This window comes from Pipra filicauda, unplaced genomic scaffold, assembly GCF_003945595.2.
Source record: "Pipra filicauda isolate LSUMZ 115617 unplaced genomic scaffold, ASM394559v2 scaffold196_size3971931_pilon, whole genome shotgun sequence".
Taxonomy (NCBI): Eukaryota; Metazoa; Chordata; class Aves; order Passeriformes; family Pipridae; genus Pipra; species Pipra filicauda.
In genome coordinates, this window is record NW_024104305.1 from 1514177 (window position 1) to 1534169 (window position 19993).

General features: G+C 34.7%; 1 protein-coding gene across 1 annotated transcript in view; it reads right to left on the reverse strand.

The window, feature by feature from the left end:
* TLL1 (tolloid like 1) overlaps nucleotides 1-19993 on the reverse strand; it is a 137816-nt gene that overhangs the window by 60770 nt on the left and 57053 nt on the right. Inside the window, exons 2-5 of the mRNA XM_039380489.1 lie at nucleotides 17185-17295; nucleotides 12995-13075; nucleotides 10739-10891; nucleotides 8665-8782 (exon numbers count right to left, since the gene is read on the reverse strand). Of these exons, the coding sequence (XP_039236423.1) occupies nucleotides 8665-8782; nucleotides 10739-10891; nucleotides 12995-13075; nucleotides 17185-17295 (463 nt within the window). The remainder of the gene's footprint in view (nucleotides 1-8664; nucleotides 8783-10738; nucleotides 10892-12994; nucleotides 13076-17184; nucleotides 17296-19993) is intronic.

Genomic DNA, 19993 nt, shown 5'->3' on the forward strand with positions numbered 1-19993 from the left:
AAATACAGCATAGATGATAAAAAATTAAAATAAAAATAAAGGTTAAAATAAAAATTTAGGGCAGCTATACCATTTCATCTCATGATTGCACACTGGGTTTCACCTTTGCACCTGACATGGTTTTGCTTTAATGTATTTTTCAGACTGCATACCTGCAGAATATATATTATGGTTATGGGTGAATATGTAAACATAAACAAAGCACTATGAATATTTTTACTATCATTTTTACACAGGATTTTATCTTTCACTAGTCACTCAACTATTTGAATATGCTTCTCTTGTACAATAAGGATATTACCATAGTTCATATACCCTCTCATTCGCTCATACTCACCCTGGAGAGAAAAGTGTTTGCATTCTTAAGAAGCTTTTGGGTATTTTTTTTTTTTGTTTTGTTGGGGTTTTTTTAAACCTTCTACACAGTGTTATTTACTGTCCCATCAAACTAGAGAGAGAATGCTGAAGTATGCACTGTACTTTGAGCTAAAGGTAGTAGAACTTACAGTAACTCCTCATTCTCAGAAAAGTTCATTCATTCAAAAAGCCATTGAAGACCTTCTATCCCCAGTATAGAATTTCCCATTTGCTGCTATAGGTCTGAGACTTCATATCTTGTAGAAAACACTGTTCCTTATCTTTCTTTCACAGAATCGCAGAGTGTCCTGAGTCAGAAGGGATCCACAAGGATCATTAAGTCCAACATTTAACCCTGCACAGGACCATCCCCAAGAGTCACATCATGTACCTGAGTGGATCATCCAAAGGCTTCTTGAACTCTGTCAGGCTTGGATCACTTCCCTGGGGATCCTGTTCCAGTGCCCAACCACCCTCTGGGTGAAGAACCTCTTTCTAATATCCAACCTGAACTCCCCTGATGCAACTTCAGGCCATTCCCTTGGGTCACCGCGGAGATGAATGGAAGTTGTAGACTGCAATGAGGTCTCCCCTCAGTCTCCTCCAGGCTGAACAGACCAAGTGACCTCAGCACTTCTCATATGGCTTCCCCTCAAGGCCCTTGACCTTCCTTGTGGTCCTCCTTTGGACACCCTCTAATAGCTTCATGTCTTTTTATATCGCAGTGACCACACAATATTCACACAATATTCAACACTTTGAAGTAAGGACTAAGATGTGGCATTTGCATTGGCAGTCTACAAGAAGCCATGGTAGAAAACTCAAGAATCAATCAGATAAAGTAATTGGCATTCTGTGAAAGTGTGTCACCATCACCGTATTAGGTGAATTTAATGGATTAGGACTTCCTACTTATGTCAAGGTCATATACATCAGTATGGTAATTATGCTATACCTACCTTAACATGTGCAGAGATAAAATGCACTGCAATGTTTAAGGGTTGTTTAAAAAATAGAAATCCATAAAACGTATGCAATCTGTGAAAAGTCACATTACAGACTACTAAATATGGATAAAAATACACTGATTCTTGCATGATTAGAGTTGGAAGGGACCTCTTAAGGTCTCCACTCCATCTTTTTGCTCAAAGCAGGGTCAGATATGAAGGTAGACCAGGGTTGCTCAAGTCTTTATCTAATCTGGTCTTGGAAACCTCCAATAATGGAGACAGCACAACCCCTCTGAACAACCTGCTCTGATACTTGGCTGTCTATGCTGTAAAATATTTTCTACTTATACCCATTCTGATTTTCTCTTTCTTCAACTTATGTCGGTTGCCTTGTGTTCTCCAATCAAGGACCATCATGAAGAGCTTGGCTCCCTCTTCTTTTTGCCCTCCCTGTAGGAACTGGGGGCTACTGCTGGGTCCCCCTGAAGCCATTTTCCATTCACCTATAATCCTGCAAAATACACCTTGGAGACTGAACAGATTTAAACTCATTTGTTTAAATCCTGGAATGTAATTTGTAATTAAAAATCTTTACGATCTGAATACAACACATGATCGCAGTGCAAGAGATTGATAAGAATAAAGATAGGATAACCAATATAATTATGAAAAGGCAGAATGAATTATTTTGTTTAAAATAGTCTAAATACTTCTGCAGAGTCTTCATATTTACCACTGTGTGGAAACTCTTTAGAGAAAAATTGCAATGCAGAAGTAAAGAACATTAATCATTATTTATGGCTTAAAAAAAAATCAAGGTTATTGAGACTAAGTTGTAGAACATTTAACACATTTTCAATAGTTTTAACATACTTATGTCATTGAATTCATATACACTACATACTTCAGCCAGCAAAAACATATTTGGTGGCTTAAAAATTTCCATATATATTCAATATAATTATCGCACAGGATACTTTGGGGATGAATAGAAAAAAACAATTCTAAATAGTACCCTCTATGATGTCTCCTGCTTTGCTTTTATTGACACTATTCATAACCAGGGCAAAGGAATAAAGCAAGAATTTAACTACAGTCTATTTCTTCCTGTCCTTTTTACTTCTTTTAGAACAAAAGAGGGTCCAAATTTTTAAGGTTCTGCACTGTATCTTAGAAAAGGTCAGGCAACAGCTGTGTACTAAAAGCAAAATAACAAAATGGCTGGTACAAAACACTAAGCTATTGAGACAATATAAATAAGAAAATATGGTAAATAAATACCTAATTAACCAAAGTATCAAATACAATTAAAAATACCAAGAAGATGATTGTTTCTTGAAATTGGAGGTGTTTCGGATCACTTCTGAAAGCTGTTAGTGGTATTTCATAAATCCGATAGATTTTTGGGTGTTTGACAAAATAATTTGACATTTTACTATTACAGCAGTGAAAAACAAGAAAAGTTGTGCATTATCAAATGTGTTTAGTGACTGAGAATACCTCATCTGACACATTTGAAAGATGTTTCTTTTCAGAAGAAAAAAATTAACCCTAATCTTTTACATAGTATTCCTCTAGGTTGTCTAACATTGTACATCTAAGCCCCAATACAATGGAACTTATTTTTTTAATGCTGGTTTCCTCCAAAAAACTAAGCAGCCAGAGGACTATGGTAATGCCCCTATACAGGTTACTTGATAGATTTCAAGTACTTCACAGAAATTGTAAAGAAATTTATTGTTTCTTTACATGCCAAGGAAAATTAGAATTAATACAAGTCTTAAAATAACAGCAGGAGTGCACACTTATAGAGGTTCATTAGGATTTGTTAGGTTGAGTGTCATGTCAAGCACACAGATTCATCCAATTAAGCTACAAGATTCTGATCACTTCAATAATTGCATTGAGAAAAAGAGTAAGGGAAACTAAGAAAAAAAAATCTATGAAGTAAATTAATTTGCAATATTATGGGTCTGACCCCAGGTGTGTTTGGCAAAAGATAAAGACACCTCTGTGCTGTCTGAGCACTTGTCACACCACTTAAACTGAATCAACTGGCAGCTTTTAAAGCTCATCTCTTTAATCTTTACTGTACCAGACAGCAGTTGGAGACAGTAACTATTTATGAATCTCTAATTCCATTTAATCAGTCTAGCTCATCAATGATGAGACAGTGAAACTACTGGAACAACATACTCATTCTCTTAAATTAATATGAAGGAAGAAAGAATCAGGTAGGGTCAATGCTGCACTTTTTTAAAAAAGCTGCATTCTTGAGAATGTGATAATATAAAAATCATCATAGACCACAACATCATCTTGCCATGGCACTGACTGTATGAAATTGTGGATGAAAAACTGCAGAATTTCGTAAGCATAGCAGGACTGCATATCATCACCTATGTTACATGAAGAGAAAGAGGTTCACAAAATTCCCAAATAAAATCTCACTCTGGAGGCAGAGTTTTTTTCTTGGTGGAAATACCTCTTTCAATCACAAACATAACTTGATTAGTACAAAGTAGATATTGGCTATGACCTGGCTTGATGAATTTGCTTTTTGTCAGGGATCAAGATACAATCATGGTTACTAAATATTCTGATTCACTGCCCTAAGAGGACCTGTAGTGATGGCAGAAGTGGTTACTGCTTTTCTACCTGCTCAATAACAAACAGCCAACAGAGTCCACCCTCAGCTAACAGCTGGCCATTCCAGTGTATTAACATAAATCATCCCTCAGAGAGTTAATGCACTGTGTTTTAGACTATGGCAACCAGTCACCTGTCCCTTGCTCACACACAGGCTGCAGGCCACGTCACAGCCAGCAGGGAAGCTATGGGCAGGAGGAGTGTCAGCTGCCAGGGTTAATCAACACCTGAGAGCATGAGTCAGCCTTCCCCAGTGCACAGATTATACAGCACAACTCTGATTTCTTCTCATTTCATAAAAATTACTGAGCACCTTTTATAACACGTTCTTTAGCTAAAAAATGCTGCAAAAGTGCACCTCGGGCAATGAATTAACCTGTTTCACCAACTTGCCTGCTATGCCTATTCAATTTATTATATACTATATGCCTGTATAATATAACAAGTTCAAAAGAGGTTAAAACATTCAGAAGCTGTTCAGTCTACAATGTTTGGAGAAGCATATGAAACAGAAAAATCAAATCTCTATCTCAGATGTATTTGTCAAATACTCATACAAGAGGATACAATATTGATTGCAATGTCATCTAAATTTTGTCATAAAAAGTGCTTAAGTCTTCTAGTGGAGAAAAAAAATTGCCACAAACTGAGATCAAAGGCATGCTGAGCTATCAGAACAATATGACTAATTGTGCTTTTTTTTTTCCTTTTTTTGTTTCACTATATAAAAAGAAGCTTGATCTTATACTCTAATATTTATTAAGAACAGGTGACTTGAGGCCATCCCACTTTGCTGCCCCTTTTTTAGGTTTGCATACAGAGAAGTATACTGCTTGTGTCTTCAGGCACTTTCAATTTGATAGGAAAAAACATAAGGATAGAGAAGCAGTGGTGAACAAAGGGTATTTTAAATCTGTTACCAATTAAGAGTTTCATTTGCCCTATTCAACTAGATGCATAAATATTTGCTGTAATAGATATTAAAGGCAGTATACACTGTTTGCTTGCTAGAAGTATCAAAAACATAATATCTTAATACTATATTCTTATTCTCACATCTGGAGGTCGTGGGTACAAATGACTATCAGTAATTACAAAATTTCAAAGTACTAAGTGATTCATCTGTACTACAAAACTATACTTCAACAATTAGCTGTTATCAAACTCAAGTTAAATAAACCCATGATGATAAATAATTACAGTTTAAGACTTCAGCAGATTAAATTATTCTGATGGGAAGGAGGGACCCAGCTGTAAAGCTTTTGACATTTTTCCAAACAAGCTGTCCACAAGTAAATCAGAGAAGTCTGATACCAAGGGAGGTATAAAGGTAGCTCGAATATTATAATAAGTTAAGATAGAGAAGATGCCTTTTAAATTTGCAGTTCAAGAAAAGACTGCTAAATATCATGAAGACAAACCTGGAACTCACACTAACTTTAAGAAGAGATCTGGAAAGGTAAATATGGAATTATTTGATGTCCTAAGATGTGCAAATCATGGTACACACTGGAACTAATGATGGGGTGTCAGAGCTACAAAAAGAGCTCTGGCCCTTTTTTGGAGTCACATTCCAGCTGACCATATATTGAGCGTGGCAGCTGTTGAGAAATAGGGAGCCATCATGCTTAGGTACCTAAGTGGAAGGAGGGGCTACAAGATACATGAATATCTGTCGCACTGGTTCAGCAGAAGTAATGACTCATCTGGACAAACATGCCCTAGTTTTGGGGTCCTATATTTCAAGAAAGATGTGAATTAGTTGAAAAGAATCTCAAAGAACAAAACAGTGTGATCAAAAGCGTAGAAAACACTATTTATCAGGAAAGATTAAATGAATTAGGTGTTTTCTAGGCCCAAAAGAAAATAGAACTGAAGGTGGACATAAAAAAAAGTCTCAAATTATGTAACAGATTCCTTTGAAAAGAAAAAAGAATAATTTCTTTTCTATGGCCATAGTGAGCAGAAAAAATAAGTTAATGTACTTTAACTGCAGTAAGAAATATCTGTTTTAGTTATGACCAAAACTACTGCCCTCAACTTCCTACATTTCTTATATTACAGATGCTGAAGCAATACAATTTCTAACAGGCTGTGAAATACTCATTTTTGCAGGTTTTTAGAAAACCAGTTAGACAAGCACGTATCACCAATTACTTAGGTATAGCTATTTCTGTCTTAAGAATATATTAGAGAACTTTCTGAGATTCCTTGCAGTCCTATGGGACTCAAAAATCAAAACTTATCTCTTGTCCACTGATGATATGTAACCACTCAACTTCAGGAAGGTCACGTATCTCTGATAACCAACTGTTATGTTTCAAATATGCTTTTTCCATCACTGCCCTTCTGGGATGATCTTCCCATGAACTGTTTCAAGATGTAATACATTACACTCCAAACTATCCTTAATGTTTACAATGACTCAGTAACACTTCCCTTGCTAGTGTGCTAGTGCTGTCATCTGAGACATTTGAGATACAGACACCTGAATTTCTGCATATATGACTGTCCACTTTGTTTCATTAAATGTGTTATGGTTTGACTGTGCACTCTTTGGGGCAGGGTTTATCATGTAGTTTTTTATTTCAACAGTCCTAAGCACAATAAAATCTCTGTCATCTGTGAATGTTAGCTGCCATGGTACTACAAACAATAATGACACAATGTGCTAACAAAACAACACAGCAGGGTGCTATGGGAAAGAACTGAGATTAATTTTACGCAACTGGCCATGTAGTGCAGAAAGTGTTTGCAGTTGGTTTGGTGTCGCTTTAGTCTGGGCTCTTTCCGTGGAAAATCCTGCATCAGCACTGTATGCTGGTGGGTAGTGCACAGTGGTTCCTGTTCACCCAGAAAATATAGGCTCTTATTTATCTGGCTCTTCCTGAAACGACTTATGGGCACAAAAAAAACCCCAACCAAACAACAAAAAACAAAACCACAAAAAAACCCAAAAAACCCACATTCAATTGCTCCTTATGTTTGGTCTGGTTTTGTTTCGTCACTGATGCACTGTTAATAGCCACACTCTTCTTTGTTTTTACTTTAAACTTGTTACAGACTTTGTAAATTATTTGTATTTTGCAAAGTACCCGCCAATAAAACAACCTTACTGGTAAAGGATAATGTTGACTTTGAAAGTAGATACTGAGTATATTCCAACCTTCTGGTTAAAACCGGTTATAATCCAGCCTTCCCCCTAAAGTGATTTGATCTCATAAAGCATCAACCAGCCTAAGGAACAGTTCTTTGGCTGGAGAGATTTTCCGTCATTTGGCTTTGGGTATTTTGAAGTTGTAGAATTTACATTTGGCAGATATCTTCATACTTCTCTTTCTAAAGTGACTGAAACCACTTATATCTTTCACACTCTTCTGTTTAAATTTACACTGCTTTCTGCCTCTGTGAGCACAAGGGAACCATCATGACTTTTTTCTGCTTCCCATTTCTCTTGCAGCTGTGTGTCAGTATCCCTCAATCCTATCTTATGGGTGAATTCTATCTTATGGGTTGTGTTAACTAAAATAATAGCCATGCTGGCTCAGAACAAAAGTCTGTTTCATTTGGCACTGTTTCTAACAGCAGTCTAGGGGTCTACAGCATACCTAGAGTGGCATAAGAACATGACAGGCAACCATAGAATAAGCTCCCCAATTGCAAGGATCTGCAGCTCAGAGACTTTCAGAGGCAAAGGTGATCCCTTTCTAAAATAGCTTAGGACTGGGTTTTATTATGTTGTCCTATGCCTTAAGAAGAACGTCATGGGTACTTTAAACAAATAATTCTACATGTAATTTTATGGGCTATAAATTAAATACATTCAGGATCATTTCTACAATGCAAGGAGGTCCCAAAACTTCTTTTCACTTCCCTATCCTATTACAATTCAAAAGTAGGCATACAAAGGGTTCAATGATCAAGAAGTCAGGAAGACAGAGAACTGTTCACTGGGAAGCCTACAACCCAAATAGGAGGTGACTGTCAGAAGTACAGAATTTACACAGGTAGTGTGCACTCTTCTTGGGAAATACACATGGTCCACTCAGGAAGTTCACTGACCACTACATGAAATCAAGAATTCTGAGTGGAATAAATAACAAATGTAGCTGACTGAGGCATTAATGAGCAGTAATATCTGAAGATGGAACATGGTGATTAATGGAAAGCTGCACCTATGAATAATAAAACCTGTTCTGTTCACTTTTACACACGAGTGACCTAGAAAAAGGAATTTGCAAAATCGTCATGAATTTGGTCGTTAAACAAATCTGGGCGAGGATATGAGAGATAAAACTACAGTTAACAACAATTAAGGTGGAAAAAGGATACGGGATAGATGTCCATACATAATTCACCAATGACATGGAGAAAGCTAAGAATAAACAAATGACAAACCTGTAATACCTTTAGAACAATGTATATAAATATTAGAAGCATGACTGAAAGCCAAACATAAGTCTCATATCTGGGTATATATAGCAAGATTATTTTATCTAGAAATCGACAAAAGAGATGTAACTTCAAAAAGTTATAAACATACCGGTTTCAATGAACTTAAAAGTCAGGCAGAACATGGGTATCATTCAAATGCAGTAACTATCTATTCATTTTCCTGGGAAGAATATATTCCCTTATAACTGCAAAGCTGAGAAACATGCCGAAATATTGAAAGCACAAGTATCTGTTACCATACACTCACACTTACCCACATGGTCTGTATGTAAAAACAATATAGCTTTCCTCATCGCTTCGTTCGATAAATGTAACGCACGTGTACTTTTCCCAGTGCCGCATGGCCTGTTTGAACATGGCGCGCTGGGTGCCTGGAAGGACAGTTGTATGAGATGAAATAAGAGACTTTTCTAACTGCATCTTTCTCCTTACAAGCCAGACCAGGAATATAGGCCTGGAAGGAGTCAGTGAATCATGAAGCCCTGTGTGTCCCAGTAGTCCCATGTACTGCCAGATTCCAATTAAAGGCATACTCAGAACATCATCTCATCATACCATATGTGCCTGCAAGGGAACTGATACTGCCTGACACACTCTAGTAAATACAAAACCTGCAATAAAAACCACAACTATTTTACACCAGAGGAAGAAATCTAGTGTTGCTTATGTGCCTGCATCAGCATAATATTTGCTACGCAATTTCCCAGATGAACATCAAGTGAATCACCTTGAGGGGAAAAAAAAACAGAAAGGAAAAAACAAAGAAATCTGAGGAACTTTGGATTTTAGCTATCTATCTAATAGAAAGAAAGAAAGAAAAAAAAATCCTACAGCCTTCCACTCTGGAGACCAGTTTAATCTAAGCCATGTAAACAGGCATACCAGTCGAAGCATTTGATTTAAATAAGGCTGACCTCAACACGGACAAGTCTCTTCTTCTTTGCATCAAAATCTTTCAGAAAACAAATAATATATCAAAAGTAGGAAATTAAGAATTTGGTAAAATGCTAAGCGCATGTAGATACTCGTTTTAAAAATGAGAAACACATTCAGAAAAGGTCAGAGCTATACCCTACATGCAGATGCAGCCAGGCCAGCTCTCAGCACAGAACACAAAGCCAGCCAGTACACAGTACTTCAGAGAGCATAGCAATGTTATTTCACTGCCTGACAAAAGACAAAGTTTATTGACATAGGGGCAGTATCTGAGAATATAGCTGTATTGCTTCAAAAAGAACATTATTATTTGGCAAGAATTTGCTAACAGAAATGCATCCTTCTTGCAGGTTACAGCATAGGATAATTAAAAAAAAAATCTTTTTTAAACTTAAAGATGAAAAAACCTCAAAGTTTGTAAAAATGGCAAGTTCAAATCATATCTGATTCTAAAAATTAAAGGTTATCCCATCCAATCTTGCCCTTTTCCTTTATCTTTAAGCAACATTTTCCAAGCTTTAGAATTTGACTTTCTTTATGAAAAAGGCAAAATGTTTAATCTGGTATGCTTTCATTTAGCTTACTATGATTATTTCAGAAAACAGTAATCCTAAAGCAAAGGTCACATTTGGTATAGTACTATGTAAATTCACAAACTGGAAGTTTGACTGTAGATGGCAGTTTGAAAGGAATGAATGGTTTCTCCATATATACGCAATGTGTGAGCATGTGCGTGTTTATTTTGGTTCCCTGTATTATCATGCACAGTAAATGTTATTACATATTTTTCCCATTATATTTGGGTTTTTTTGCTTCATTCTCTTTAAAATTATCTCTTACATTCTCATCGATATTGATCCATTTATATTTTTCAGGGATAACAAATGTTTTAAACTTTTTCTACAGTTTTCTGCCAAGAATTCTATTGGCAGTCTTTCTTCTTGTCATATATAATGTCTGTGTGTACCCATCTGAAAACCAAACTGAGGAATGACAAAACACATTTGAGTCAGTTTGTTGAGTGAAATCAGTTCAGTAGAATACATGTCACACCAGTTGAATTAGATATATACTTGTGCCAAATATCCTGCATTAAAAAAAAAAAAATCCCCTAAAAAAACAGATTTCTTGACATTCTGTTACTTTGGCTCTTGGAAACAAACATGCAACAGGAAATATTAAGCAAAGAAAAAGAGCCTTCCCTATCTAAGAGGTAGTTATACATTTTTATTATGTAGCTTGCCTTTGAAAACAATTAACTAGACTAAGATTTTTCTTTTGACTTTCATATTATGACTTGACTTCTAAAAATTAAAAAAAAAAAAAAAAAGAAGGCGGCGGCAATTTAAAAAAATCATATTTCCTCTTTCCATCCAAAGCATAAAGCTTACCAGTGAAATTTCCACCTATAACATATGGAATGACACCCCCTGGCCATATTCTTTCTGTTCGTGATGTAGCAGCTCTAGGAAATCGGTTTTTCTCATTTTTCCCTGAGAATTTTGCAGTAGTTCTTCCTTTAGATGTATTATTTTGCTCAAAACCTGTAATGATAATTAAAATACTGAATGAGGTCACACACACACAAAAAGAGAACAACTATTTTCCAGCAGGTCAAACTCAGATTATTTCTTTATGCCTCTTAAAAGTAGGACATTGCTGTTACGTGACAGTCTATCATTACTTAGTTTTCTGAGAAAGGCTTGAAATAAGTCTGAATCCTCATTTTTTAAACATATCTCAAGTAACAATTTTGCATGTATGTTTATCAACTGGAATGAGCATTGCATAATTGCATCTAAATTTTCTCCTTTAATAAAAATATTTGGAAAATTACACTGTGTTTTTAGTGGGTTTTTTTGGGGTTTCTTTTTTTTTCAGGCTTTAGTGTTATTTTGGACCTTTTAATATACTAGTATTTTTCCAGCAAAGAAGGAAAGTCTTTGGACAGACTCAAAGTAATCAAAGCATTCACTATCTTTTTCATTTTTGTTGTACGATCTGGAAAAAGCACCAGAGTAGAAAGAAGTCCATACATTTTTCATAAACTAACTTTTGGACCCTATGAATAAGTATTACTCGTGGTTGGAGTTTCTTTACAAGAGAAAAAAATATCTACCATTCTCAGGGATATTACCACCATTCATTCCATTACAGTCAAATCTTTCTAAATCAGCTGAAACCTACAGTGACAACAGAAAAGGATAAGGATAGTTAGACAAGGACTTGCACACCAGAACAGGTGCTTCTTCTGAAGCAATTTATAGGTTAGTAGGCAGATCTGAGCAGTTCATAAAAAACAGACCCCTTGAAAGGTGATCAACAAATCCTACTCAGTGCAGTTGAAATCTTACTCCTCATTGAAGAGCACACTTTCCCTCTGTGAGAATCCCCTGTGATACCAGGTGCACCGAAGTGTTAATGACTATGTCAGAATCAGGAAGGATTCCAGGCAGGATCACAGTAAGGAATCTTGGAATAGCCCCAGGGCTGAGAGAGCAGCAAAAGGAAGAAAGGGGAGAAGCTCCAGCACAATGCAGGGAGAAAGCTCTTTGATACACAGGAAGAAAAGCCTGTCTTATTAACAACCTGCATGTAACAAATTATATCAGGATTGATACAGAAAATTCCAGGGATTTAAAAAAAAAACAAACAAAACAACACACTCAGGTAAAACAAGTAACTTATCCTTGTAATTAAAAAAGTGTGTAAACGGGAATTATGCAACAGTCTACACAACAGGTAGACACTTTACAGAAAGACTATTGTTACACTTAATATGCAATCATTATTGAACCACTTCAGATGTTTACATAGATGTTTTACCATTTCAAATTCTTTTTATCAGTGCACTCCAGAACTCTAGGTAAGAAATTTATGCCAAATTGTATGTGAAAGACTACAAGAATTTATGCAATACTAAAATTTTAAATCTCTTATAAAGAATGAAAATTATATATCAAAGCACATCTGCAAAGGCAGTTACCATGCTCTGGTTAACCTTGCAAGATACATTTAGACAAAATGTGGTACGATTACAATGAAGTTTTACATATTTTCCTTTTTGAAGTTGACGTTTCACGATATTAAAGTGAAGTCTCCTTGCATTAAATACAGTGAGTAAACTCAGCCAGTATTATTGGGGATTCCACTTCTGTGGGCTGTTGAATTCAACTACATTTATACCGACAAGAGCATGATTAGTATAAAAATGTGCTTGTTCGGCATAACACACTACAAATGATTCAAACACAGTATGAATCATCAGAATGCCCCACCTGGATCCAGAAAAAAGAAAGAAACAAACAAAATTAGTAGCTATGCAGCATAGCCTACCTGCCATGAAAAGACACTGTATGGATATTAGTTGAGCTGATAACCGTGAACACAGTCATACAACAAAGTTAAGCGGTTTTTAATACAAGATTTAAAAACTATGTATTTTAGCTTTTGATACTGATGTAGAAATCTAAGAAAAAACAACAAAAAGCTAATCTCTTCATTACTATTCTTGCACTACTTATTTTATAATTTGTTTATGCCAATAGCAATACAAGAAGGCTTTAAAGTGTTAAAATACTATCATCATTAACGTTCATGATACACTATGACATCAGGCAACTTGCTAATTTAAACACTGAAAATACCAGAGCCAAATCTTCTTATCCTCTCTATAAGCTGATAGAGGGCACCGTGTTTTTTTGACATTCCATGTTCTCCAAAGCCACCTTTAAAAGGAAAGAAAAAAAAAAAAAGAAATTTTCAAAAGTTAAAAACATGGAATCGTAAACCTACAGCAACTATATAGCCTGGAGAAATTAGAAAATGTCCCATAAAATCTGCAATGCAACTTAAAGGCAACTTAATATTTTTAATGATTTGCATAAAAATTTTTCAAGTATTCTTGACAATGCAATAAAAACACATTATTAGCTGAAAAATTTTCTAATATGCATTCCATGAATGTAAGTCAACATTTCTTTGTTAGTCAGGCAAGTCATGACAATTACATCATTTAATCATTATTTGGAGCTTTTTTTGTTTCTGGTGACCTTGACATCCTCAGAGCTATATTGACTGACAACTAAAAGGCTTTCCCTTACAGAAATTTCCTGAGTGCATGCCACAATTTTCTCATTCCAAGGGAGGGAAAGAGAGAAAGCAAACAGCCAAAGTTTCATCAGAAAAAAAAACTAACAAAAAAAAAATAAAAAACCACAACCAAAAAACCCAACAAAAACCCAAACCACAACAACAACAACAAACGACAAAAAAAACCCCAACCCTTCACCACACACAAAAAAACCCCAACAAAAAACCTCCAACAAAACTGATGCAAACTTAATATTTTTGATTTTACCATGAAAGATTTGGGTTTTTTTTCCAGCATGCAAATAGATGTCAATGCACTCTAAAGGCTTTGAAACATTACAAGCTGGTGTATATTGCAGTAAGACCTCACAGGCATATAAATAGATAGATAGATAGATATCTGTGTCATTACAGCAATCAAAGAAAATCTAAGTTATGAAGTAGTTAATTTTAACATTTACCATCCCATTTACAGAAATAAAACACATTTCTGGGTTTACTGTATGCATTCTGACACATACACCCTTCACATATAAACCTTTTGTGGCTGCAAGTGCCTTTTCAATCACCAGTAAACCAGAAACAAGAACACTGACAACACTGCACTAGTCAATTAAATCATTCAGAATTGTTCAGAAAGTTTTGTGATTTTCATAATTTTGCACTAGGTTGTATTTTACAATTCACAATCTGTTATAGGACAAGTGAATTTTTAAACTACTTTTACAATAGAAAAAGTAAAAAGATGGAAACACATCATTGACACCTCCAACTGCCATTAAAAAGACCTTTCCAAAATTCCTATGAAAACTTTCAACGTATATGTAGAATATACATTTATTAAACAGTAACTTAAAATCATATTGCACATGAGAAAATTCCATAAAAGGTAAGTTAGTGTGTGGTTGCTCAGTGAATAACAATGGGCCTAATTATTTGGATTACACTGTCACATAGTTGCTGGCTCCCTCGAGAAAAAATTTCCAAATTTTTAAAAACATTTTAGATAGATGAGGTAATACATTCCTTTCCAACAAGTTGTATAGTAACTATAGCATATACTGCATAGAATATAACATTGATCATCATTAATGTAATTGTCTCGCATGCTACCATTCATCTTATAAAATAAGGTATATAGCTAAAGATTCTAAAAGAATATTAAAAAGTCCTTAAAAGCATCATCTGTCAGAAATAACAGAAAACCCCCAGAGAATCCATTATTTACTTAAGGAAATTATTATACTATATTTCTAGAAAAAAAAACAACTCTCACTTTTGTCTTACCACTGCTTGTGGTAAGACAAGCTTTTCGCTTTTCATTTAGCGAAAACTAAAGAAGAAAAAGTATCTCAGCTAGACTAAGCTGTCTTATATGAATAATATTAAGTCTTGCCAAGCCACACAGCCTAAAAAAAATTTTAAAAAAATTTATATTTGCTGTGTCCTCTCACAGTTCAAGCAGGAGAAGGTAGATGGTTTAGGCAGTTTGGACTCAATATACACATAAAATTTTTATCAGCTCTACTGTTGTTTCTGTTTACAGTGATTATGCATTTTGCTTGGACGGAATGAAAAATAAAATAAAAGAGCCATACTCCGGGAAGCTCACAGATTATCTGACAAATCCAGACAGATAATCCTCCCGAAAAGGAGCAGTCACATAATGTGAATCAGGGCCTGTGAGCCTCAGGTTTTTAATTAGAGTTGCAATGACAAGTGTTTCTCCACCACTCCATCTTCATGGTTTACAACCAAGTATCTAACCCTTCTACCACGTCACCTTTAGTTTGTGAAGACCAGCTACAGAGGATGCTCAGAATTCAAGCTTGCAATTGTGTTTATAACTAAGGTAAAATTTTGCTGGCTATATTACAGACATTTTACATTCCTTTTCCAGTTGCTACCTAATATCAACTAGCTAGTTGTTGGCAATTTGCTATTTCAGGAATTCAGGGGAGAAAAGCACACTAGGCTGTGCAGTTTGCAAAAATAGGCTAAATTCCAAGTTTATGTACCAAGAATGCTTTAAATGTAGAAAAAAATTACATATGTGCAGTGCAAAATTGAGTTCTCCAATGTTGTTTTTAGAAAAAGCAAGAATGCTGAGGGTTCACTGAGAGCAATTAAGTCATCAACCTCAAGCTTGTTGTCAAAAGTTTAGTCCTGCTGACTATCACAGTTGGATTGACTTGTCTTGTGCAACACAGGTAGAAAAATTTGATCCAAATATGTTAGTAATCCTCAACAGGGTGACTCGATATCCTGAATAGGATACCATCCACAAGAAAAGATAATGTGCCTATCACAAAACATGTAAGGAAGGAAAAAGTAAATAATATTAAATATAATTTAAAAACTGCTTAGTAATGTATATTGTTTCTGTAGCCATTAACAAAAAAAAAAGAAAAAGAACAACTTTGCAGTTAAAAAGAAGAAATAGAAAAGCAAGAAGAAAACAAGAAAAGGGAGTCATCGGGCCAAAGAAATCACTTGACTGCATTACTCCAAGGGGAAATGAGTGATCTTAGTCTACATTTTGTAAACAAAACTATTGCCTGAAATACCTTCAAAAGGCAATTTAAACTATTTGTTTGGGGGAAGGGAGGCAGGGAGACCACTGATTCTAAAATTTTAAAATCAAGTCTAGATCTAGAAATTATCAACACTGTTCCTGCCTTGAAAAGACAAGTGGATTTAAAAAAAGATAAAATAAATTTGCAAGTTGTCATCTAAATAGTCTAATCACAACATCTACATAGGAAGAGTAAAAATATTTTTAAAGTTATCAATATTGAAAGCTTAAATTTAAAATTGCTTCTTTCACCTGAAAAATGTACTTCCACATATCAGGAATAAGTTACAGTATCTCAGTTCAGGACCATATAAAACATGCTGAATAGAAAATAATTTTTAATTTTACATTTATAGATTCTCTAATAGCATTTTTTCCAGACTTTTCCTAAGTAACTTGTCTTTTTATGGTATCATAACCCGAAAATTTACAAATTCTCAGTTATCGATTTACAAATCAGATCCTGAAAGGATAAATATTTTTAAATATTAGATAGACATCCATTTAGATATGGATTATGTTTTTTCTCTTCTGCAAGCACACATATGTACACATAAATAATATCTCTTTATCTATGCGTCTGAATATCCAGCTGCCTGTGTTAATCAGATTGCAGTTCTGGTAATAGTGCATTGTATGTTAACAATAGCAAATAAACATATACTAAAATGCTGTATACATAGTTGCTTTTTAGACAAGGCAAATTATAGCAAGGATGACATGTTCTAATGCTGCTTCTAGATCTAGGTACAGAACTGGATGAAACACAAAAAAGAGCAAAAGGAGAGATGGTAATCTGAGGTCCCCAGTTTTGTCTCTAGGATAACCCATAGGTTCTCCACTATCAGGAACTTTCAGTGAAGAAATCAAAGCTTTGTACAATTTCCTTTCCCTCAGGACCACCTGCAGAGTACACTCATGGTTTCTACCAGCTTCTGCTCCTCAGTTCAACACGATATTTTTTATCAGAAATGCCAGAATAAAATTAAAATTTCTACTTCTCTCTTTCTTTCCCTAAAGCAAATTTATACTCCTTGTATAATATTTTTAAGTGTAAATTAATGCTATCCAAGACATTATACTGACTTTCCATATTTAAAACAGAGATTGCCTTCTATGTGGAATTAACTAACAGGAAAAATAAGTTAAAACAAGTTTGAAATAGCATACCTGTGTTATGGCCAAGTCTTTCATTGGAGTGCAGTGTAAGGTCAATCGTCCTGTCAATTTGAAAGATTTTTAAGTCTTCATCATCTAAGGCAATATCTCCCCAAAAGACAGCTTTAAATAAAAAAGAGCTCAATTTAATTAAAGAATTTATTTGGACAATAAAACCAATCTGAAGAATATGATGCCATGTTTACATCCTTTGGGAAAGTATATGGTAAACATATATCACGTATATTTGCTTACTGATCTATGTTTTTACATGAAGAAAGAAAGAAAAGTACATAGCAAGAGACAAATAATTTGTTTCAAAATCTTACAATCTATTTAGTTTTTATGCACATTGCCTAAATGCAATAATTTAAATGTAATACCTATCTATTAATATTTTTTTAGTATTTTACATGTAATAAAGTATGTAAGTAAATACAACAAAGCAGAAAAGACACTGAGACGTGAAAATTTGAACTATGAAGTAAAAACATACACTACCGAAAACCACAACTTTCAAATTTCCTAACATCTCTCTGAAAATGGGAATTATTTGAAGGAATTTTTATTATGTTTCACTAACTTTCTATATTACATTATGTTTCCCTCAGATAATTAATATGTTTATCTTTTTTCTGTAAACTGAGTAAAAAACACTTTTATTTTTTATTTTCCTCTCACATTATTTGTACACTTTCCTTTTGTATTTTAAACTCACTATCTGGATGCTTTCAAATTCTTTATTTTTCAAAACTCCAGTCTCTTTCAAACCTTCCTTTGGCCCTTTTGGTGGGTTCCTTCTTCTCTCTTTTCCTGTTTACTTCCAGTTTCTTTCCTTCTGACTTTTGCATAGTTAACTCATCTTCCCTAAGCTGCTACTACAACTCAGTGGACCATGATACAGCCCCACTTCCAAGAATTCAGGACCTATAACCTCAATCCTTCATCTCCACCTACTTTTTGCTGAGATTTTATCCTGAGATCTCCCTGACAACTTAAACTTACCATTAAAGATGAACTTAACAGGCCATATCCTCAATTGCTGTGAATGAAGTCAACAGAGCATGTACCAATTAACATGAGCTGAAGGGGTTGTTCATTATCTTTATCCAAATTCTTCCTTTTCCCACTGCCTCTGTCAATAGCTCTATTATTTGTCCCCTCAGAGTCACAAAACCCCTATGTTCAATCTTAGTGTCATCTTCAACTCCTTTCCCTCTTTCTCCCACCTGGGGAGCCATCACTAACTGCTTGGTTAGTGCTCTACAGCACTACAGCTCTACAGCAAATTGTTTTCATCACTTCCATGCAACTAACCCTTGTCCAAAGTCCAGTTGTTTCCAAGTCAGTCTCTCTGGTCATCTTCCATTCAAACTTATCCTAAACATTATTGTTAACTAGTATTTTTTTTCTCTGTCTATTCTTTATGTCACATTTTAGAGACCACTCATCAGATAATATTCTCAGTAGTTTCATGTTGCTGCAAAAGTTATGTACTTCTAATTTATTGATGTTCACATTCATTAGTGTTTAATCAAATCCTTATAAAAAAGAGTTTTTACTTAAGCAAAAAGATAGGTATTTCTAAAGAATTTCTAAATATTACATTACTTCCTCCTATCTGCATTATTTTTCTTGAAAACAAAGCAACTAGTAGAAATCACATTGTCTATGCCTTTGGTCTGCCTTGTAAAATACTTTAAGAAAACCCCCAGATCACCTACACAGTGTTCCAAACTGAAAGTGAAACTTTCCAATTAAGAATATAACAAACAATTTATGTCTTCCCAAATATTTATATTCTCATGTATATAATCTTTTGCACAAGATAATATTTCTTAGAAACCACAAATATTTGAGATCATTACTAAAACTGTTCAGTGACTTCTGGTACACTTCAGAACACTATCCTTCCAAGGGTTACTGTTCTTATCCTCACATTGGACACATTGGCTACATTATTCCTCTAGACAGCCTGTTCTCACCAGTGATGGTTTTTACCACAGGTCAAGAGACAGAGCTAGTGGCAGCTTTAGGTGGTTTAGGGTTTTTTCCCTTAAGCTTCTAGGAAAAAATACCCTTACATTATCAGGGTTTTGAATAGCAAGGAAACAAATCAGTAGTCTCTATCTGACTTGAATCAAATATTATTTACTTCTACTTTTATAAACATCTTCTAGAGATTTCTCTTAAGTGTCATTCATAACAGGGACCACTGTATAAGCACACTGAAAGATTGTAAACTTGAACAAACAGAACAGAAAATGGTTAAAAGAAGAAACTATTAACATTTCAGTCTATAAAGACAAAATGCGCCCCAGCAGAGGTCACACAGATTGTCCACACCAAACTCAAGGAAGTACTAAAGCTTAATAACAAACCCATTTTTCTTTCCTGGTGATATTGAGAGTTAACAAAAGGAAGATTCCAAATTAACAAAAGATGATGTAAAAAAATACCTCACTGACAGAAATGCACTAGCAGAAATCATTTTGGTTTCTGTGTGTAATACTAATGTATAAATAAGAAAACTCAAGGCAAATCAAACTTCATACTAATAATAAAGTAGAAAAAATTAGTGGAAAATATTCACCCTAGTCTTGATGATGCTTCTTTATCACTTTTACCATCTCACTGTGGTAACATTCACTTTAAGAAGAAAATAGAAATAGCAAAGACTAAATCCTATGAATTTGTCTGATAGAAAAGTATTGAATTTGTGTGCAAATATATAAAATATACGTCAGTGTTCAGGCAATGTGTAACAATTTTGTCTGTCGGGTTAGAAAGGAAAACAAAGCTATGCTATTTTTGTTAAATA